The sequence below is a fragment of the Periplaneta americana genome, chromosome 16 (genome assembly GCF_040183065.1).
Source record: "Periplaneta americana isolate PAMFEO1 chromosome 16, P.americana_PAMFEO1_priV1, whole genome shotgun sequence".
Taxonomy (NCBI): Eukaryota; Metazoa; Arthropoda; class Insecta; order Blattodea; family Blattidae; genus Periplaneta; species Periplaneta americana.
This window is the reverse complement of record NC_091132.1, coordinates 164,686,131-164,710,762: the sequence shown is the minus strand read 5'-3', so window position 1 is coordinate 164,710,762 and position 24,632 is coordinate 164,686,131. Positions and strand designations below refer to the sequence as shown.

Below are 24,632 nucleotides of genomic sequence, written 5' to 3'. Positions count from 1 at the left end.
CTCGCTTGCGCTCGTTTCATAAACATAATTGCGTCTTAATTACTACCATTATAGGCTCGTTGCATAATGTACTATTATAAAATCCTCATACGATATTATTTAAAACATAATACCTTTAACACAATAATGGTTCACTGTTGGAAGGTTTACTTCAAGTGATTTACATATACTGTGTAAAAATATATATATATATATATTATTTTAAGGAAGATACATGCTTGATTGAATAAGAACAGGTTATTAATTGTTGTATGTAACAGTTGAAGAAATTAATCTGTTTCCACATTCATATGGATTCAGTTTGTTCCACTCATTATACTTAGTACAGTATAGTTCACACAGCCCGTTGTATTTCGTAGTCTTGTAGTACAAAGCGACATTTCACACTGTTTAATATCATCATATTTCCATGGTCATGAATATGTACAAATAAGAAATAACAAGACTAATATGTAAAATTATGGTTACTTTAATAAGATTTTAACAAGTACATTATGACAACAAAAGTGTTTTATGATTACAATTAATCAAGAACACATAAATTCGATATTACACATTCTGATATTATATGTGCATAATTTACCAATGGCGATCTCTCATGAGTACAAACCAGGGAACATACACACACGTTAACCACCTTCTAAATTTTAACGCAGACTATATCCAACATTTTGTGACGAAATTTTTTGTGTGTATTTATGCATGTCATATCTACAATACGATGCAAGATCACTCCTCTACCTTTGATAGATTGTCTGATAAAACATAAATTCATTTAAAAAAATGGTCAAATTTCAGTACAAAAAATATATATATATATATATTACTTATTAAGGACTGTAGTTGAAGGAGCATGATATTGTAAACATGAGCTTTTGCAATAAAATAAAAGAGAGAGGATATGAAAAAGCTTGATAAAAAATAAATTCATTCTAAAAAATGGTCAAATATTAAAAAATTATATTACTTATTACGGAATGTAGTTGAAGGCGCATGATATTATAAACATGAGTTGTTGCAATAAAATAAAAGAGAGAGAATATGAAAAAGTCAACAAATTAATGAGTTACGAAGGATTATCCTCATCACTGCACAGTAAACTGTCACCATTTTGAATTTTGGAAAACTATACAAATAATTTTTTTAAATCGTAAAATATATTTTTCATATAGCAGAAGGACAATGTTTTACACGTACAAATTTTCATTATTGTACGAGATACAGTAAGCTTAATGGAGGGAAAAAATGTTGAATATTTCCAAAAATTTTACTGTTGTAAGCTGTACCTAACCCCTTAAATAATTGTTCGTTTTAGTTTCTTCTTGGCATGGCAGATTTGCAGAATGTTTGAAGTGTTGTTTGCAGACTTAATAAACTAATTGTCAAATTAATGGTTTTCAAGTACCGTATTTTCAACGATAATGAGAGGACTTATTTATTATTACGAAATTAAATTTATAGAAATTTTTCTGTTCATTCTTACTTTGTAAAGAATTCTGTTATTGGTACATACACCGGAAAAATATTATTTTGTTCACTGGTTCCACACACGCATCACTGTCGTAGCAGCATGCCCTGTACAAGCCAAAATGTCACGGTATGACAAACCTGCTTCCTGGAGACCAACCATTCTGCCCCGTTCGAAAATCACTCACGTGCTGATATTGCGCCCTTCCACGTCGACTAAGCATACCTGTAGTAGGTTTCACGTTTCCACCTGCAATTACTCAGCAAAGCATAACTCTCCCCTTACTTTCTTTCCACATATATCACAACTGAATTCCTTCTCCCCTGTGTGTACGACAGCATGATTTTTTAAAGTACCAGATTGCGAAAATTCTTTTCCACATATATAACAACTGAATGTCTTCTTCCCTATGTGCATGAATGCTTATTTATTCCACAAGATTGCGAAAATTTCTTCTCGCATATATCACAACTGAATGCTTTCTCCCCTTAGTGTACGACTGCATGCCTTTTTAGATTACCAAGTAGCGAAAATTTCTTTCCACATATATCACAACTGAATGCCTTCTTCCCTGTGTGAACATAAGTATGATTTCTAAGACTACTAGATTCAGAAAATGTCTTTCCACATATATCACAACAGAATGGCTTCTCCCCGGTGTGAACACGTGTATGAATTCTCAGAAAACTCGATTCAGAAAATTTCTTCCCACATATATCACAACTGAATGCCTTGTAACCTGTGTGTATGAGTGCATGCTTTTTTAAATTAACAGATCGTGAAAATTTCTTTCCACATATATCACAAATGAATGCCTTCTCTCCTGTGTGTACGAATGCATGAATTTTTAAATTACTAGATTGCGAAAATTTTTTTCCACATACATCACAACTGAATGTTTTATTCCCTGTGTGTACGAGTGCATGGGATCGTAGACCACCAGACTGCGAAAAATTCTTTCCACATATATCACAAGTAAATGCCTTCTTCCCTGTGTGTAGCAATGCATGAGTTCTAAGACTACCAGATTCAGAAAATGTCTTTCCACAATTATCACAACAGAATGGTTTGTCGCCAGAATGAACACGTGCATGCCTTTTCAGACCACCCCTTTGAAAAAATTTCTTTCCGCATGTATCACATCTGAATGCCTTCTCGCCTGTGTGTATAATTGCATGCTTTCTTAAATTACCAGATTCCGAAAAGTTCTTTCCACATATATCACAACTGAATGTCTTCTGTCCCGTGTGTACCAGTGAGTGCCGTTTTACAGAACCAGATTGCGAAAATTTCTTTCCACATATATGGCAACTGAATGCTTTCTTCCCTGTGTGTTTGAGTTCGTGCAGTTTTAGACTGCCAGAATGCGAAAATTTCTTTCCACATATATCACAACTGAATGCCTTCTCCCCTGTGTGTACAACTGCATGCTTTTTTAGATTTCCAGATAGCGAAAATTTCTTTCCACATATATCACAACTGAATGCCTTCTTTCCTGTGTGTACAAGTGCATGAGTTATAAGATTATAAGATTGAGAAAATTTCTTTCCACAAATATCACAACAGAATGGCTTTTCGCCAGTGTGAATAAGTACATGCCTTTTCAGAATACTCGAATCAGAAAATTTCTTTCCAATTATATCACAAGTGAAGGGCTTCTGCCTAGTGTTTAAGAGAGCGTTTCTTTTCAGTCTAGAAGATTGTGTATTTTCTTTCGCACGTTTATCACAAACAAAAGGCTTTTCGCCTTTGTGCACGTGTAAATGTATTTTCAAATCATTCGATTTCGAACAATTTTTTCCACATAAATCAGATGGAAATGACTCCTTGCCTGTGTGTAGATGTTCATGCTTTTTGAGATGCTCCAACTGCAAACAATCCTTACCACAAACATCGGAAATGAATGATCTATTGCGCATATGTAGAACAGCATGGTTATTGAGCATTGCCGAGTCGAAAAACCACTTTCCACAAATATCACATTTGAATGTCTTCTCACCTGTTTCCAAGTAGTCATCTTCTTTAAAACTGTCGCAGAAAGGCGGCAGTCCAGTGCTGTGAAGAAAATGTCCCCTTAGTTCAAGCAATGAAGACTAAATGTACGGTCACACGTCGCTACTTTTGCAGCGCTGCAGTACAAAAAACTGCGCAACTCTTGTACTGCGACGTGAGAACAACGGTGCAACCCGAAAAGTAGCGGCTGCCGAACCTGCTGCCCGCTACTTTTCCATGCTGCGCGCAGCTTAAAACTAGCGACGTGTGAACAGGGTTCTTAAGGTTGCAGCCGCAGCATTTTTGATATCGGTTTTGTTGAAACTTTTGCTGCGGTTGCAACCAGTGTTACCATCCAAATGTGCCAATGAGACTTTTATTGTTTGGATATATTTTAATGTTAAATGTGATGAAAATAAATTATTTGTAACAGTTATTAAATACACAACACAGTCTGAGCATAATTGCTGACGATATAATTCATTTTTTTTTAATTTCCGTAGCATAGTTCCAAACAGGAGGGTTGCCAACATTGATGACGTGAATATATTATTGGTTATCATTTAAGTATATAGGCGTTTTTAAAAGATTTATAGTAAAAATAATGTCAATTTCTGAATACTAGATACAACAGAAAAGCAAATAATAGATAAGGAAGCTTTCGCATGAGTTTCTTAATAATGCGAACATAACCACAAAATGTATATTGAGAAGTCAATACGGAGATTGAAACCTGCAGCATGACCGTGGCTGCAAAAGTAGCGCCTTGTGTGTGAACAGACTCGCAACCTCCAGTTGCAACTTTTGCAGCACTCGGGTTGCGCAGCACGAAAAGTAGCGTGCAGCGCGCTACTTTTGGCTTACGTGTGAACACGACACGCAACTTTTGCAGCTGCAGTACAAAAGTTGCGCTGCAAAAGTTGCGATGTGTGACCGTACTTTAAACTATTATAAAACACAAAAAGAAAACCTGCATCCACAAAAATACATTATACTTACACATTAGTTAATAATACCAAAAATTACGTCGTTATATACAATTGCAATCAAGTTAATTCTCGGAAATAGCTTATTAGTGATATAATTTAAGACGCTTTATCACAGCTATAGTTTCTGTTGTCTGAGTCAGATGAAGGTGATAAATGATAATGCTAGTGAAATGACTACAGGGTCCACCACCGGAAGTTACCACGCATTTGCTCTCATTAGATGGAAAACACAGGAAAAGACCTCAACCACGTAATTGTCCCAACCAGGACTTCAACCCAGGCCCACTAGTTTCATGGTCAGAAATGCTAACCGCTACTCCCAGACCCAGGGCATCTTAGATACACAACCATGAACAGCGAAAATTCGTAACTTTGGAACAAGTCCGTCTGCTTTATAACCGATTTGTAGTGTCGACATAGCATCCAATATTAGATAACGTGGTTATTTTGATCTAATATTAAATTTATGATTTATATTTTACATATTGTATAGCAAACGCGGTAAATTTAAAGATACGATGGAAGGTTATGATGTCTTAAATGACGTCACAAGGTAGTTACAATAGTTACGAACAGCAATGTTGTTTTTTCAAATTGACGATTTCATTAAATATTTATGGAATTAATGGCATTAAATTAAGCGTATATAATATTTCGTACTCACCATTGTTTTATTCATCATGCACTTCGACTTTTACTTCACTAGTATAACCTGAAACTATGCTTTACTTAGTTTCACTACTAAAAATTTCTGAAGTCATTCCATGAAGACAACATTACTAAGCACGATGTTTTATGTCATTTAAAATTTACAGATGAGTGAATAAAATGCAATATAGGTAGTTTATATATATATATATAGAGTGTAATTCTGGATATGTAGATATATAAAAACAGAGAAGACAAGAAAAAGTGAAAAGAGGAAAAAAGGAGAATAATTTTAGTTAATTCTCGTATGGCGGTAGTAGTGACGTCATCTATGACATCATATCTTTCCATCATACCTTTAAAATTACCGCAAAAGCGTACAGAAGGATCATACATTTAACATTGAAGTAAAGTTCAAATATAATATTACGATAAATTGAATTTAACTAATAATATCAACAGGATAAAGTAATTTCTGAGAAGTACCCAATGAATCTCTGTAGATAATGAAATAAATATTTGTTCCTTATTGCTCTATTTGTCTTCTTTATCGGCCATTGCAACTTACTTTCTGGATGAACATCGTATAGCAATTACACGAACGTGACTGACGAGACAGGCAGGTACAGTAGATAACGTGACATTTCCAACTTGTGATTTGCATTGGTTATCTGGAATGGATCTTTAACCTCTTTATATATTAAATCTTCACATTTATTTTTTACTGTGGCTTTAATTTTGGACTCAGTTCTCAATTTCATTATTCACTGTATATTTCACTGTATACAATTCATTTTAGTGATCACATAACCAGAATTTCTTCTGAAGTACGCAGCATTGCGATTTTCCTGATATAACTTTCGAGACGCCTGATTTGACTAGTTGAAAAGACAACACTTTTTCTGATAAGACCTGGGGTTTTCTTTTGATGTAACACCACATACAGTTTTCTTGAGATTAATGTCTCAACATGTTTCAATACTTGTCAGCAGTATTATATACGGGGTGTATCAAAATTAATAGTGAAAACTGAAACAATTGAAAGTGTACAATAAACAGAAACAAAAATTTTCCTGTAAACATGGCTCCCCAAATTAGTCGTTTGCGAGAAAATTGCGAATATTGATTACAAGCCGCCACTGACTTCATTCGTTGTAAACATCATATGCTTCACTCGTTCCGCACAAGAAGGGATTCACGATGTGCTCTTGTTTACAAAACTGAACACTGCCGAGAGAACGAACACCCCTTTAACAGGTAAGAGTGTGCAGTAAATTGTAGCATGTAACGTCATGAAGTAGTATTGTAGTCCTTGTTAAGGTAAGTCATTAGCGAATTTTAAGCCAAATGAGATGGGGAATTAAACGAAAATTCTATATTTGAAATAAATTTGTACTAACTCGGATGATATTTCTTGACAATAAATGCAAAACAGTTGATAAGTTCCACCTGCTGGAGCAACTGAATCATACAGTGAGACTACAAAGTCCCATTACCCCTTATGTAAATTTACTTTAGTTTGTTTCAGATCATAGGAACAAAACGATGGCGGATACGTCTATTGTCGGACCATTGGAACTGTGCCCCCGTAAGATATGCGAACTGAACTGAACTCCAATTCCTTCCCAGTCAGTATCTGCTTCCTATCAATCCGGCAACGAAAATGGCAACTGCGATCACAGGTGAGGCTTACTTTATTTCAATTGATTACTTATTAAAACTACTTACTTAACTAATACTCATATAACATGTTATGTAATTAACATAGGCAGGTCAGAGTGCCTAATTAAGAACATCAAGAAAGAGAGAGTCTGTGCAGGAGATGAAAAGCTAGAATCACCATGGAAGAACAGATCAAGGGAAGCTTTAATTCTGGTAGATGATATGAACTAATGTATATTTTAAGAAGAAAGTTACAAGAACTTTATACCGTGCAGTGGAGTAACGGTCAGCGCGTCTGGCTGCGAAACCAGGTGGCCCGGGTTCGAATCCCGGTCGGGACAAGTTACCTGGTTGAGGTTTTTTCCGGGGTTTTCCCTCAACCCAATACGAGCAAATGCTGGGTAACTTTCGGTGCTGGACCCCAGACTCATTTCACCGGCATTATCACCTTCATATCATTCAGACTCTAAATAACCTAGATGTTGATACAGCATCGTAAAATAACCCAATATAATAAAAATTAAAAAAATATATATACCGTGCAGAATGCAGTTCCGACATTGAAGAAATAACTGAAGGTTGCGAGAGAAGCAATAATTTCCAAGGTTGGAGAGAAACACTACGGAAAGTGATTCGAGACAAGGGATTTAGGTATAAAAATTGTAGAAATACAAGATGTATCTTGATTGAAAGAAATTATATTGTAGCATGGAGGGCTAGTTATTTATGACACCGTTTGACGGAAGTTTGGCAACATCTCTATTCGGCAAGGTTCGTGGCCTGCTGTTTGACGTGGTGGGAGGAAAGCGGGTGGAATGGAGTGAGTACAGGCGTTAACTTTTTCAAGAACGACGACAGCGCTGAAGGGATACAGATCCAATGGTCTGACAATAATTACACCACTGATGCTGTGACACGTGCTTTCCCTAATGATATGCCAGGAATGCTCCGAAAAATATCGCACAGAACTTGACAGCGTATTATTCTTTGCCTTTGCCTTTGAGAATGTTGGGGCACACAATGAGCCTACTGATATATTTAATGTCAGTACCACAGAATATATCTTAAATTCATTGTAAGTTTTAAATAAAAATTACTATAAAGAATTGCCGTACATTTTAGTTTGTTTATAATAGGGGTAACAGAACTTTGTGGCCTCACTGTATAATGACGTAAAATCTAATCCGCCATTACGTGAAGAAAGATGGACGGACGGACGGAAGGACAGCGAGAGAGAGATAGATGGCGGGCGGGCGGATAGGTAGCTAGGTAGACAGACAGACAGACAGACAGACAGACAGACAGACAGACAGACAGATAGATAGACAGATAGACAGATAGATAGATAGATAGATAGATAGATAGATAGATAGATAGATAGATAGATAGATAGATAGATAGATAGATAGATAGATAGATTAGATAGATTAGATAGATTAGATAGATAGATACATAGATAGAATAGATAGATTAGACAGACAGACAGACAGACAGACAGACAGACAGACAGACAGACAGACAGACAGACAGACAGACAGACAGACAGACAGACAGACAGACAGACAGACAGACAGACAGACAGACAGACAGACAGACAGACAGACAGACAGACAGACAGACAGACAGACAGATAGATAGATAGATAGATAGATAGATAGATTAGATAGACAGACAACAGACAGACAGATAGATAGATAGATAGATTACATAAATAAATAATGACGTAAAAATAATGAAACTTTAAAGTAAAAATACTGAGCGATTGGATTATTCTGATCCACTTCTAGGGTTTGGAGATTGCAAAAGGCAAATGACAGTAAACTGAAATTAATATACTCACAAATTGCTTCATACAGGAATTTATATTCACACTGGTGGATGCGTGGGAGGGTGGATAGATCGAATAATGGACAGGCGGAATGTTGAAGACACAGACAGAGAGCTACAAAGACAGGCAAAGATAATTTCAAGAGAGAAATTGTTCTGTGCCAGGTATCGATCCCATGACCTTTGCCTTAGTGCACCAACGCTCTACCATTTGTGCTACTGACGTGGCCTGACAAGACGCCAGAAACCCAACTCAGAGTGCACACAAACTGTGTGACTTGAATTGAGGTTTTTTTCTGGTAATGTACGTACAGATCCATACCCGGCCCAAAAATAATTTTCCCTTCAAATTATTCAAGTCTAGTTCACAGAGTGCTATACGTGAAAGACAGGTTTGCAGACAAAAAGATAGACAAACTCATAAAGAGACATACAGACACATTTACAGGTAGACATGGCAGTTCAGAATACTGAGACCTTCATTTGAACAAAGATCATGTTCATTTTAAGTACATATTTATGTTCTTTGACGTTATAACTAAAACGTAGCGGAGAAACCAACAACAAAGTAAAGGTTCACACACTTCACTCACCCTTCAGTAAAGACTTCATCCTCTTCTGCCGTTACTTCCAGTTTGACCTCCTCCTCCACTTGATCAAACTCATGTGTCTCCTCCTGCAAGTAATTTTGTAAAACGAAGCTATAGGACAATAGCAGTTCAAGAATCAATGCACAGCAGTTTATATGCTGTACACTTGATTTTAAATCCTACTTAATTCAGGAAAAAGTTCAAACATTGTCGGTGAAAAATGCCAATTAAAAGAGAAAATAATATGGCATTATCTGAGAAACATCCCGTTTTAAATAACAATTGCATAAACAAGAAGTCAATTGTAAGAGACACTAGAATGGTATGATGGATGATCATATGTGAGTAGGATTCACGAAGACCAAGTTAACAGGTAATCAAACTGTTATGGTAAAACAGATAATGGAAAGTTTTCTTAATAAAGTTCGAAACTATTTCAGATATTTCTGGATTTGTATCAAGCATACAACTAAGCTAAACAAATTAAGGTTTGTAAAACTCTAAGAGAGTTTGAAAATCTAAGGGAAAATAATTCAGAATGTGTATAGAACAATGGAAGAAATTATCTCACATGTGAATATTCAGGGTGATTCTTCTGCCTACTCTTATGTTTAATTACATCTCTTATGGTCCTTGAATTTTTACTTTGCTGATATTATAGTTCCCAATCCAGTCTTTTGCACAAAATAACTGGCACGTACCGCCAGAGTAATTGAGATTGATCCCACTCTATACGGGACTGATCATTAAATCAGAGTGAACACTGGTAAAAATTATTAGCGGTGATTACTTACTTACAAATGGCTTTTAAATAACCCGTTGGTTCATTGCTGCCCTTACATAAACCTGCCATGGGTCCCTATTCTGTGCAAGATTAATCCACTCTCTATCATCATATCCCATCTCCCTCAAATCCATTTTAATACTATCCTCCCATCTACGTCTCGGTCTTCCAAAGGTCTTCTTCCCAACTAACATTCTATATGCATATCTGGATTCGCCTATACGTGCTACATGCCCTGCCCAACTTAAACGTCTGGATTTAATGTTCCTAATTATGTCAGGAGAACAATACAATGCGTGCAGTTAAAAATTCAAAATGTGTATGATTTTGTGAATGTTCAGGATTGCAGTCCCTACCACAAAAACTGGGTGGGAAAAATTCACAAAGGACAGCAGGATGAAGAAATGGATAGCATCAGAGCAACAATCGTACACCCTGGTCATCTGAGTGTAGCAGCCACGTCAGCCAATTGGTAACACAGTGTGAACTACCGACCAACACACTTCGCAAACAGCACTCACCATAGCTTCACTCTTCATGACTGGAGAGTCAATTGGCACAGGAGTATCACCAAATGTTATCTCTGATTTCAGATCATAGCTGCGGTCCATACATTCCGTCTTTATTTCAGTCATATGTAGATCTAATACATTCTCATCCTGCAACACACAATTCATAATAATTATTAAATATATCATAATTCATGGGTTCAAAGCCATAGAGGGGACAAGGGCCATTTATTAAAAACGGAGAACACAGGAGTTAAAATAAAATGATTACCATAATTTGAATGGCTGCCTAGAATAACGTTGTATGTCTGATTTTGGCCAAACTAAATTTTCGGCTAAAAAATGTTGTATTGCATATCTTGCATCATGTGCTGTCATCATCTTGCTGATATTCACACTACTTCGAGAGCTGTAATATTTTTATTGTGTTCCTGAGCTGAATAACACTGTAACGCAAATAAAATTGTGCACAATCATACTTATAGCGTCTCACATGGTCTCATAAAAAACGTAAATAGAAGATAAAACGTAAGATTAATATCATGGAATGGAAGGATAATGTAAGTAAGGCACTAAAGGATCAGGGGAAAGAATATACTTCGAAGAAAGACGACGTTAAACCAGCTGTGAAACGAGCTGAACTCGTGAGTAGAATAATGTTGTAAGTCAATGTGGGCCTATAGAGTGCTAAAGGAGAATAGTTGAAGGTAATAAGGTCATGGTTACTCTGAATTCCGTCATGGCCTAAAACGAAAATAAAGAAAAAAAAAAAGGATTCTTGTCTGTGTAAGTTTAATATTGACATTGTATATCTAAATAAATAAATAAATAAAAATTACTATTATTATTAATATTTATTTATTATTATTATTATTATTATTATTGTTATTATTATTATTATTATTATTATTATTATTATTATTATTTAATGTACTCAAATGTTACAACCATTAAGAATCTACCAGGAAATATGGACATTATTTAAGTTTCTTTGCTCTACAACGTTGTTCTTCTGGACTGACATACAACGTTTTTCTACTGTAAATGTTCAAAAAGTTGTGTTATTTGGAAGATTAAGACAATACATATATATATAAATGGTGTGAATACTTACTGAAGTATTAATACAGACATAACACTGTCATATTTTGTAATATTTAACAATGTTAATATGGAATAAACATATTTTTAATTTCCTGACAAACTGTAAGAACTGACTTACAACGTTATTCTAGGCAGCCATTCATTTAACGAAACATATAGCAAGTAAGATTAAGTATGCACATTAAAATTAAATGATATGTAAATCTTCAATAAATTGAAGGGTTCAGAGCCATAGTGGGCCAAGTGCCATATATTAAAGACGTAGAAAACAAGGGTTAAAATGAAGTGAATAACATAATTTCATGAAACACATAGCAATAACAAGAAATATGCACATTAAAACTAAATTATATGTCAATCTTCATTAAACTAAGGTAATAACTTAACTTTAATCCTTGCTTTCTCCACTTTTAATAAATGGTGCTTGGCCCATTATGACTCTGAACCTTTCAATTATGGTATTTACTTAACTTTAACCATTTCTGTCTCCGTTTTTAACGAATGGCGCTTGGCCCACTATGGCTCTGAACTCAATTATGGTATTTACTTAACTTTAACCCTTTTTTTCTACGCTTTCAATAAATGGCGCTTGGCCCACTATGGCTCTGAACCCTTCAATTATGGTTTTTACTTAACTTTAACACTTTCTTTCTCCGTTTTTAATAAATGGCGCTTGGCCCACTATGGCTCTGAACCCTTCAATTATGGTATTCACTTAACTTTAACCCTTTATTTCTCAGTTTTAATAAATGGCGCTTGTCCCACTATGACTCTGAACCCTTCAATTATGGTATTAACTTAACTTTAACTCTTTCTTTCTCCGTTTATAATTAATGGCGCTTGTCCCACTATGGCTCTGAACCCTTCAATTATGATATTTACTTAACTTTAACCCTTTCTTTCTCCGTTTTTAATTAATGGCTTTTGGCCCATTATGGCTATGAAACCTTCAATTATGGTATTTACTTAACTTTAACCCTTTCTTTCTCCGATTTTAATTAATGGCTTTTGGCCCACTATGGCTATGAAACCTTCAATTATGGTATTTACTTAACTTTGACCCTTTCGTTCTCCGTTTTCAATTAATGGCGCTTCGCCCACTATGCCTCTGAACCCTTAATTATAGTATTTACTTAACTTTGACCCTTTCTTTCTCCGTTTCTAATAATTGGCGCTTGGCCCACTATGGCTCCGAAACCTTCAATTATGTAGTTGTGCACAAAACACCTGTGACTATTTTAATGTATCCCCAATCTATTATTAAATTCCGATATGAATGCATGTAAACACACTCCAGAGTCAGTAGTCATATAATTTGTATGAAAGGCCTCGTCCATAGTGATTTTATTGTTCATAATCTTGTGCGTTGGTTTACTGAAGGTGTTGGCGGGGAAGACAGGAATAATACTTTGTCCCCAAGTAACAGTCAGTGTAAGGATACTACTGCAGATGGAAAAGGAACTATGAAGTAGTCTTTGTGGCTTGTAATATTAATGCGTAGTTACGAACAACTGGTCCCAAGAAACAGACATCAAATATATGGAGTTTGGCTAATAAATTAATTTATTTAAAAAATCACAATTAAGAGTACTTCCAAAACCAGGTGCAAACCACCAGTTTGTCCACCATCCGTGGGATTAACTGAGAGTGATCTCCATTCCATACTGGACTGTCAATTAAATTAAAAGCAACATGGCAAACATTATCAGCAGGAATGAAATCATCAAAATGTATAAGAGTTAGTGAACGTTCAGCATTGCAATTTTATGCTAAAATTGGAGTAGAAAAGATTAACGAATGATATAGGATGAAGAAATGGACAGCATGACAGCAAAAATCGTATCTCCTGGTCACCTGAATGTCAGTCACATCAGCCAGTATATAACAGAGGGAGAACTACCGGCCAAATCACTTCATAAACTGACTCACCTCAACTTCACTTTTGACTTCAAAGTCAATTAGCACAGGGGTTTTATCAAACGCCATCTCTGATATGAGATCGTAGCTGTAGCCCTTACATTCCGTCTTTATTTCAGTGAAGTGCTGATCTAATACATCTCCTTCCTGTAGTACACAAAACATAATTATTATTAAATATATTATATTATGTAACCGTTCACAAAAAATCAGAGACCATTTCTAGTGTCTCACAACTCTATTATAATTATTATTATTATTATTATTATTATTATTATTATTATTATTATTATTATTATTACTATTATTATTATTATTATTATTATTATTAGATGCTGATGTCAACGAACGCACGTGAACACACTTCAGAGTCAATGGTGAAATATAAGTTGTACAAAAAGCCTTGTAATGCAGCATGTAAGCGAATAGCTCTGTAATATCATTTTGTTTTATTCAAATATATGTTTATTTCTTTTTATATTTCCACATAGAAGTATATTTCACTTCAGCATAACTTAAGGGGAGAGGATGGTATTTTTTGGTGAAATATGAGTAAATTTTCACCAAAAAAAAAAATTCTTTAAAATACACTGTGATATGTGTGGAATGCATAGCATAACATTTTGTGGGTATTTGTGCCCTTATCGGATGTTGAGTCGCCATTTTTAAACTTCCTGCGTTATGGATTTTTAAATCACTCGCCCACTTTTATTATTATTGTTTCCAGTAAATTAAATTTAAAAAAAAAAAAATTCTTTAAAATACCCTTTGATATGTGTGGAATGCATTGTGTAACATTTTGTGGGTATTTATGCCCTTATCAGATGTTGAGCCGCCATTTTTAAACTTCCTGCGTTATGGATTTTTAAATCACTCGCCCACTTTTATTGTTGTTTCCAGTAAATTAAATTTAAAAAAAAATTTTTTTTTTTTTAAATACCCTTTGATATGTGTGGAATGCATTGCATAACATTTTGTGGGTATTTGTTCTCTTATCGGATATTGAGACGTCATTTTTAAGCTTCCTGCGCTATGGATTTTTAAATCACACACTCGCTTTTATCGATTTCCAGTAACTTCATTTTTTTTGCTACATTGCCAGACAAAAATGGGTATAATTGCTGAACTATTAAAGATACATGCATGAAATTTAGAACATACATTATTTAGACTATCAGGAAAGGTTTCTCTGTAACAGAATTTTGTTAATTGATTTCATTTTAAAAATATGTCCATTTGTTTGCAAGAAAGGAAATCAGAAAATTCTTATTAAATTTTAATTGTTTATTTTACAAACGTAGGGACTAATATCAAAATTCTGTTACAGACAGTTTGTACAACATGCTTTTGGGAATACATTGCAAAAAACTGTTTGAATCTATCTTTAAAAACGGTTTAGATATTTCGGTTTTAGTACAATCCTGCATTAGGATATTTTTTTCAAATTTGGGCCCCCATATATATATATATATATATATATATATATATATTTTTTTTTTTTTTCAAAATATTTTTATTTGGTTGAGTTGCCACAGCTATGAGCTCCCTACATACAAAAAATTAATATTTTACACGAAATAGGAAAAAAAGTTTTAAAAAACACCATCCTCTCTCCCCTTAATTTATAACAAAAAAGAGTATGCCGGGAAATGTAAAATATGTTTTGAAATGAGTTATTGTGTTAGATATTTTTCCTGAGAGTTATGAATGACAGAATAGTAGTAGAGTTGTTCTGTTTAATATTGATTCAAGCAGCAAACAACTGTGATCTCTAACATCTCTGCTGATACAGTATTACTACAGTGACACAAATTTGAATGGATGCTATTTAATCTGTAACTCAAAGCTATGACCAGATAAGAAATAAATGTGTGCCATGTTTAAAGCAGCAACGTCTCCTTGATGGCGAAACTAAACAAACAACCTATTCTTCCAGTTAAAGAATTGAATCTGGCAGACTCACTAGCTGATGAGTCTTCATTGGGGAAGATATTTTGCCATGAAACTTTAACCACCGTGTGATATCTTAGTCCACCAATTTGGAGATTAAGTAAAAATACAGGTAATATACCTCAAGTACTTTTTAACTTCGCTTTAGAATATGCCATTAGGAAAGTTCAGGATAACAGGAAGGGTTTTGAATTGAACGGGTTACATCAGCTTCTTGTCTATGCGGATGACGTGAATATGTTAGGAGAAAATACACAAACGGTTAGGGAAAACACGGAAATTTTACTTGAAGCAAGTAAAGCGATCGGTTTGGAAGTAAATCCCGAAAAGACAAAGTATATGATTATGTCTCGTGACCAGAATATTGTACGAAATGGAAATATAAAAATTGGAGATTTATCCTTCGAAGAGGTGGAAAAATTCAAATATCTTGGAGCAACAGTAACAAATATAAATGGCACTCGGGAGGAAATTAAACGCAGAATAAATATGGGAAATGCTTGTTATTATTCAGTTGAGAAGCTCTTATCATCCAGTACGCTGTCCAAAAATCTGAAAGTTAGAATTTATAAAACAGTTATATTACCGGTTCTTCTGTATGGTTGTGAAACGTGGACTCTCACTCTGAGAGAGGAACATAGGTTAAGGGTGTTTGAGAATAAGGTGCTTAGGAAAATATTTAGGGCTAAGCGGGATAAAGTTACAGGAGAATGGAGAAAGTTACACAACGCAGAACTGCACACATTGTATTCTTCACCTGACATAATTAGAAACATTAAATCCAGACGTTTGAGATGGGCAGGGCATGTAGCACGTATGGGCGAATCCAGAAATGCATATAGAGTGTTAGTTGAGAGACCGGAGGGAAAAAGACCTTTAGGGAGGACGAGACATAGATGGGAGGATAATATTAAAATGGATTTGAGGGAGGTGGGATATGATGATAGAGACTGGATTAATCTTGCACAGGATAGGGACCGATGGCGGGCTTATGTGAGGGCGGCAATGAACCTTCGGGTTCCTTAAAAGCCATTTGTAAGTAAGTAAGTAATATACCTCAAGGCACGTGCCCATTATGTGGACATAGAGAAGATAACATTCATATTGTTTTGGAATGTCAATATACAAAATAAATACAGATGAAATTTATAAGTGAAAAGTTCCTATAAATGAATAAAGAAATAGCTACAAAAACTTATGAATAATAATTACATAAAGTTGCAAAGGCAAATAGGTCTACATCTTCTTTTGGCCAAAAAAATTAGAATGGAAAGAATAAATGAAATAACTAGAATTGAATGAGAAAAAATTGGATAAGATAAAAGGTTTAATTTTTGAATAGTACCATCAATAAATAAAATAAAAGAGATATATTAAAAAATGTTTAATATACTAGAATGATGGAAGATTTACTGTATATATGATAGCTGCACATTGCAGATTGAAACGTGAAGTACATCTTAGCCAAGTGAGCAAAGACTAATTGTATCAACATACTAAAATGAGTTGAGTCCTAAACAAACTTAGTCACAAGTGCAAGATAAAACATCTTATATTGAACAGTTAAGTTTAGAAATTATATTAAAAATTGTGTGTATATAATGTTAGTTAAAAGTCCCGCACCACCTAAATAACTTTTGAAGCATGTGGTTCAGTGACATGAAACTTGGCATGTGAGGATAACCATATACTAAGAACTCAGTAATGGTATTACAGAGGTCTTTCTACTTCCGGTTTAACCGAAAGTAACTCCAACTCTTTTATTTTAAATGCAACACCCATTATATTTATTTATTTTTGAATAAAGCTCAATAAGAGCTTTTCAAAAATTACCCACACTTGATACTTCTGTACAAATTCGGTGTTGCTAAGTCAAGAAAACAGAAAAGTGTATCAAATATTAAAGTAATAAATGCACTACCTAAATAACTTTTGAAGCATACGGTTCAGTGACATGAAACTTGGTATGTGAGGATAACCATATGCTAAGAACTCAATAATGGTATTGCCGAGCTTTTTCTACTTCCGGTTTAACCGGAAGTAACTCCAACGCCCTTATTTTAAATGGAACACCCAATATATATATTAATAATTCTCATTAAAAGCTTTTCAAAAAGTACCCACATTTCTACTTCTGTAAAAATTCAGTGTTGCTAAATAAAAATGAAAGTGGTGCAAGATATTCCTAAAACCTGGTTAAATCATTCCTTAAATGGTTTCTATGATCAAGTGACACATTGTAAAGCTGCTAAGGGTTACCAATTTGAACACATAATTTAGAAGGTAAGCTAGCTTTGTTTTGTTTTTGTTAAGGAAGGAGTATTTTATTATTTTAATAATCAGTACACTTTTCTGTCGCACAAGTCACCTGTTCAGAAAATCACGCAGAAACAAGAAAACACACACTAGTCACACACTCCATCAATAACAACGAAAATAATACGTCTAATATAATTTAAACACAATAATTATCGATACACTAAAACCATAATACAACTAAATAATATTTTAATTCACCACTAGGGCGTGGTATTCACGTGCAACTTGTACACATAGACACGGCAACACTGTTCTATTACCATGGTTATGCGTCTCTCGTGGTTGGTTGATTTGAATGGTTGCGATTTGTCAGGTCGGAAGTAGTTTTGGACAGACCATAATATCACTTTTCATTTACCTCTGATAAGGTCTTTTCTTCTGCATCACTTGTCTGCATAGACAATGGGTTGATGTCGGGTTCCATCTTTATCACATCCATCTCAACTGAAACAGGAATTTATAGAGAGTGACACTCATCTGCAGGATGTAAGACATTAGAAGAGTCTTATTTATAATGGTTGTAACATAGTCTCCTCAATACACCGAACTTGTTCTGAACAAATTATTGCTATACGCAGGAACGTAAGACATGTTGATATTAGCGGTAAGTAGCTATGAATTGGACATGCAGACTCCTGGTGTACAAAATAAGATCCCATTTCCCTATAGAATCAATAGGAAGAGTATGTTTGTGTATGAAAGCGAGCTCATGTACTTCACTGAAATTCAGACTGAATAAACCCTACTCTTCCTAAGGATGTCACCCAAATTAGTAATCAATGGGGGAAAATTCAAGAATGATATTTTCAAAACAATGCTGTAACTACTATCCGCTTTTAAATACCATTTCATTAAGATCTCACGTGCCAGAATTTGCAATTCTGTTGCTCCAAAAGTTATGGTGTGGTTTGGAATACTAGGTGATATGGTTGTGGGAGCATATTTCTTTGAAACAAGTGTAAACCAACACACACATAGGGACTTACTGGACAGCACTGTAATGGAGTTGCTGTATGATAAGTCACTGAACAAAAGAATAAGAATGTGGTTTCAACGGGGGGGGGGGACACGGAACATTATGCTCTAACAGTTCGCCAGAACCTAAACGAGATGTTCGGTGTGCACTTGGTTGGACCTGCCATGGCCTTCGCGGTCACCAGACCTCACACCTCTTACATATATCTATGGCGATTTGTGAAACAGCGTTTTTTCAGACAGAACCTAGATCTATATATGACTTGAAGGAAACGATAACAATGTCATCCAGAACATCCCACCTGCATCACTTTTAAGTATAACGGAAGAATGTCAGGATCAGGAGAGGCACTGTCTTCAAGTAAATGAAGCACATTTTGAACATCTGCGATGGTAAAAACATACTATGATTACACAATTGTATTTCCAATTAGAGTAATGTTTCCCATTTGGCAACTGACTTCTGTGTCACACGGTAGTTTGGAATTAATAATTAGCAATGGACCACTGCACAGTGGTCCAAAATCTATATTTAGCAGGAAGTAGAAACATGACACGTCAAAGAAAATAAAATAAAAAATTTATTTTTTTTCTATATAACTGAGTAACACTCAATTGTTACCTTAATCAATGGAGGTGGCTGTAGAGTGAGGTAAGAAGCCAGTAACATGCCACATTCGATCACCCAGCATTCTTACTCAGCAAGTGCCGTGAGTCTGACATTTTCTTTGTGCTGTAACTCTGTTGTAAGTGGTCGATTCCCATCGTATTTAATATCACCATGTCAAGTGGTTTTATATATATATATATATATATATATATATATATATATATATATATATATATATACACACATATATATATATATACATATATATATATATATATATAGTCGACCTGGTTGGCAAGTTGGTATAGCGCTGGCCTTCTATGCCCAAGGTTGCGGGTTCGATCCCGGGCCAGGTCGATGGCATTTAAGTGTGCTTAAATGTGACAGGCTGATGTCAGTAGATTTACTGGCATGTAAAAGAACTCCTGCGGGACAAAATTCCGGCACATCCGGCGACGCTGATATAACCACTGCAGTTGCGAGCGTCGTTAAAGAAAACATAACATTTATATATATATATATATATATATATATGTAACATTGTTTTTGTTATATTTAATATTGTTATAACATGTCAGATTAGTATGAATTGAAACGGGACAAAATATAAATATAACCATATTTTGCTAAGGTAGAGAAAAAACGCCATTTTTTCCGTCCCTAAATGATTTTTATCTTCGTTTTCTCGAAAATTTATCACTATTTTAAATGAAGTCTTAAAGTGCGCAGATTTGCGCAAGTAATAAATTATGCGTACTATTCTTTCCAGTTGCAGTAGTGCAATTCTTCTATATTGCAGTTATTTAAATATCTGAGAACGGAAACTGCTTCCGAAGTACAATTCAGGGAATGTAAGGTGACAGGTTATTAATTATGTATCAGATAACCTTCCCGAGTGCCCAAAAGGTACAATAGTGCATAAAATGTTACATTTTCTCGTAAGATAATTTATCACTGGAGAGCAAGAGGATAAAGAATATGAGTCTTCTTTAACAAAATGCACATTGGCTTTGTGAGCTACTTATTAAATTAGATTCTCAGCGTGATAGTAAAGACAATTTAGAGAAAACTTACCCCTGGAAAAAGTCGTGGCTGATCAAGACAGCTTTTCCATTACAGCAAGTATGAGGTCGAAACAAGGACAATCCAGAGAATTAGAGATTGTATACAAGACAAATGTACTACCTGTAACTACTGCATAAAGTTGCACCAAAATCTGTTGGATAGGAGAAAAGTTACTAACTTTATCTCAATGCCTCCCCATATAAGTGGCAGTTCCCCTTATGCCAACGTCATCAAAGTTTGTATATAAAACAAATGTTCTACCTGTAGCTACTGTGTAAAATTTCATAAAAGTCTGTTAGATCAGAGAAAAGTTACTAATTTTTTCTAAATGCATCCCCCTATAAGTGACAGTTCCCCTTATACCAACATTATCAGAGTTTGTATCCAAAACAAATGTACTACCTGTAACTACTGTATAAAGTTTCATCAAAATCTTTTAGGTAGGAGAAACGTTACTAATTTTGTCTAAATGCATCCCCCTAAAAGTGGCAGTTTCCCTTATACCAATATCATCACACCTTGTATACAAAACAGATGTACTACCTGTAACTACTGTGTAAAATTTCATAAAAATCTATTAGATCGGAGAAAAGTTACTAATTTTGTCTAAATGCATCCTCCCATAAGCGGCAGTTCCCCTTATACCAACGTCATCAGATTTTGTACACAAAACAAAACTACCTGTAAATACTGTATAAAATTTCACGAAAATATGTTAGATAGGAGAAAAGTTACTAACTTGTCTAATTGCGCCCCATATAAGGGATAGTTTCCCTTATACCAACGTAAATATAAAACATATAAATAATTCTCATTTGTAGGCCTCTATGTTTCGCCGATATGTTGACACCTTTCTGCTGCTTCCACTGCTCAGCTTACTTCGGTGGTGAATTACAGTGCAAAATCATTCTTCCCATTATCTTTCCCGTTTCAAACCAATATAATGAAAACCAATTTAAATACACAATGTTATAAATGTTATAAGCTTTTGGTGGTCAGAAAGAGATATGTTAATGAAAATTAGCATAAATTAATTATAATGGCTCGAGGAAACACCAATATGGTACAAAATTTCATTAATCCAGTGATTCATAATTAAATTATTTGTAAACAAGTCACAGTTTTCATACTGTACCAGTATTCTTTATGTATTAATATTACACCATACCACAGTCTAGTATATACAGTCACGAAGTTCAATACGTAGGGAATATGCATCCATAGATAGTTGCTAACCACTAGGACCGCTACTGCCGCCTTATTAAAGACAATGGGAAATAGCACCAGCACAATCTATTGTTCCTAGTACCCTCAACAACTCAAGCTTCGTGACTGTATATACTAGACTGTGGCCATACTTAATTATTAATGCTTACGTTAATTGAATGTGTGAACTTGAAAAAAAATTGGAAAGGCATTTAAGAGTAAATTTGTTGGAACCGGGCCATGTTCCTACAGAAAAATAATTTACCGGGCCGCGGTCTCTCAAAGTTGATAATTTCTGCTATATTCAATTCTATTATCAATTAATCTTTCCCATTTGTCAACTGATTTCTGTGTCACATTGTAGTTGGTAATTACCTTGTACAAGTTACCAAAGAGTTATGCAATAATAACAGAACTGGACTGACAATCACATTGAAAAGCAAACACATATAGTAACTTATGTACGTTTAAATTCGTAATATCTCTTAAAACTGATGACTGTAACCTACCTCATCAACAATATTTTTACTGCACTTGTACGAATGTCGAAAGACATACCAAAACCTTATTGCCATAGAAACAAATCAAGCACCGAGATCAATGATGCCGTGAAGGAGAAGTAGTGGCCAGTGGGAATCCTTGAGAAATGTTGTCGTAGTTGTTTCACTTTATTTTCAGACGTTCTATGCAAGAGGATTGTAAATCCACCCATAATGAATTAAAATGAGAAAATCGTTCTATTCCTTAAGGCGAACTAAACAAGAATGGCTATTTCAAGTCAAAGCTTCAGACATTCTTATTTATTTAGATGACACAAATGCTTGGTTTCTTCTAAAATGTCATACCATCTTCACATTCCATACCGCTGGTAAAACAGAAATTGTATAATATCAGCATGGAATTTTAAAGGAAACATTACCTGATTTAGCATTTTCCCTGCAATTTTAAAGAATATTTATATTTTTTCCTGGATCTGAATTCACAACACTGTTTACTGCCGACAAAACTCGAAGAAGTTAATGAACTACTGGAAAAAAAAAATCACTTTTGTGATGAGTAGCTTGAAAATGTAGCTCTCAAGAGTTAACTAAAATTTTCGATAAATTAATCTTACTTACCTTTTATTACTTTGTGCTTATCGAGGGGAAATGAAATGCCACTAACATTTAGGCTACGGTACTAGGGAAAAATTGTTGTCTACTGTATCTGTATGAAATGAATCAGTAATATTACCACTTAAGTTGAAAGCAGTGGACACAGAAGTACCAGGTTGCTGGGCCGAATTTTTCGAATTGGAGTTCTTAAAAAATAGTGCTAGTTTTAAGATTTCTCTGATTAATGCATTGTTCCAAACTGTCCTTCCTTTGATTGATTTTTGTATTGCCTACAACTTATTATAACTCCACCACGGTCACTTATTCTTTAATAATCACTAAATCACACACCAACTGACCAATCTACCAGGCTACCATCATTCCACATACGAAACTGTGAAGTTGCAAACAAACGTATCGTGAATAGTTCGAGAGTGAGCACAATTTTATTGTCTGATCGAGTGCCGGTATGCTATATTACAAACTCTAAGTGCACGGCCAATGTTAGTCTCGGCAATCCCTTTCCATTTTTTTTTTTTAGAATATCAAAGTGTTATTGATATTGCTATTTTTAGTGTAATATAAACAAATACACCGACTGTCTTAAAGCATGCTACATGTTTATTGTTCCTTTCAGGATGAGAGCGACACCGCACGCCAATTCACAAAATGAATTGGAAATCACTCTTTGTTACCAAAAGTATTAATGTATGCGTATTGGTTTTGTTCGAATGTCATATCATGGTTGTTTTCGGAAAGAATTTCGTAAAAAAAAAAAATGAATATGTTACTGATTTTGAAGTTTTCTTTTTCTTCACTCATGACGAAATTATCGAATGTTTCCCAAATCTTTCGGGATAAAATGTCACCACCTAAATTCTGTCGTCCCAGAGCAACTACCTTGGTTTGCCCATGGGAAAATTTGGCCTGAATAAAACTTCGAAACATTCGGTCTTTGGCATTAAACTTGATACATGGACATTTTCAGTGTTTTATTATTTTAAAGCTTATGAGGAAATCATGAACTTATTTTATCAACAGTAATCTCACTAGAGGTTTTGATTTTATCTATAAATCTGCGAGTGGAACGCGAAAGTATATAAAGATTAGAAGTAACTACAGTAAGTACTCCAATACAATAAAATATTAATTGACTTACGAAAATACAAAACTGTCTTCAAATTTGTACCATCACAACATTACAAATAATACGTTAGTAGATGGCAGTAGTGTGTTATGGTTAGCTGTTTTCTTGTTATCAGTTGTGCCAACTATGGAATCTTCATTGAACTCTGTGGACGGTTACTGGTCAAGAAGGCTTTGTCGATTCAATTTCATTTTTATTAAAACAGTTACATTCCACTTCAATTATATCGATCCCAGTAATGAACATCACTTGACAGATGATTTTCAATAAATCTTAGTATTAAACAATCTCTTATACGTGACTATTCATAATATCATATAGCAGAAGCTATAATATAACCTAAATAATATAAACAAGTGTTAGAAAAGGTTTAATTAAGGATGATGATATAAACAAAAAACGTTTTAAATAACGACGATGAAATAAAAAATAAAAATGAATAATTTTAAAAGAAACAATTATTGAAAGTACAATTTTCAAATTAGAATGTTTTAGTGGTTGGTGGTTCAGTTGATGTTATATTGGACATGTGTGTAAAAGAAGTGAACTCGTTGATGTACTTGGTTTATCCCTCAACTTACTCAGGATTTCCGAATGGTACTCTTCATTTATTTATAAATAGGGTTTCATGGAAGATGCATGGCTAAGACCAGTGATCTTTATTAATTCTTGTTCCTGACTGCCAATGCGAATCATATTTGAAAGTGCTATGTATCGACTGGAGTGATTTGTAATTTTCTGTTTTTTGACGTCCAGACCAGTGCAATTTGAAATGT

General features: G+C 34.6%; 1 protein-coding gene across 1 annotated transcript; it reads right to left on the bottom strand.

Moving 5' to 3' along the window:
• Positions 1 to 227: 227 nt before the first annotated feature.
• LOC138691757 (zinc finger protein 271-like) lies at positions 228 to 22,201 on the bottom strand. Its single transcript, XM_069814102.1, has 6 exons — positions 22,125 to 22,201; positions 18,118 to 18,203; positions 13,503 to 13,637; positions 10,482 to 10,619; positions 9,180 to 9,262; positions 228 to 3,523 (listed from the first exon to the last, which is right to left on the bottom strand). Exons 2-6 carry the CDS (start codon positions 18,196 to 18,198, stop codon positions 1,957 to 1,959), a joined length of 2,004 nt encoding a protein of 667 aa, XP_069670203.1. The 5' UTR covers positions 18,199 to 18,203; positions 22,125 to 22,201; the 3' UTR covers positions 228 to 1,956.
• Positions 22,202 to 24,632: the final 2,431 nt, after the last annotated feature.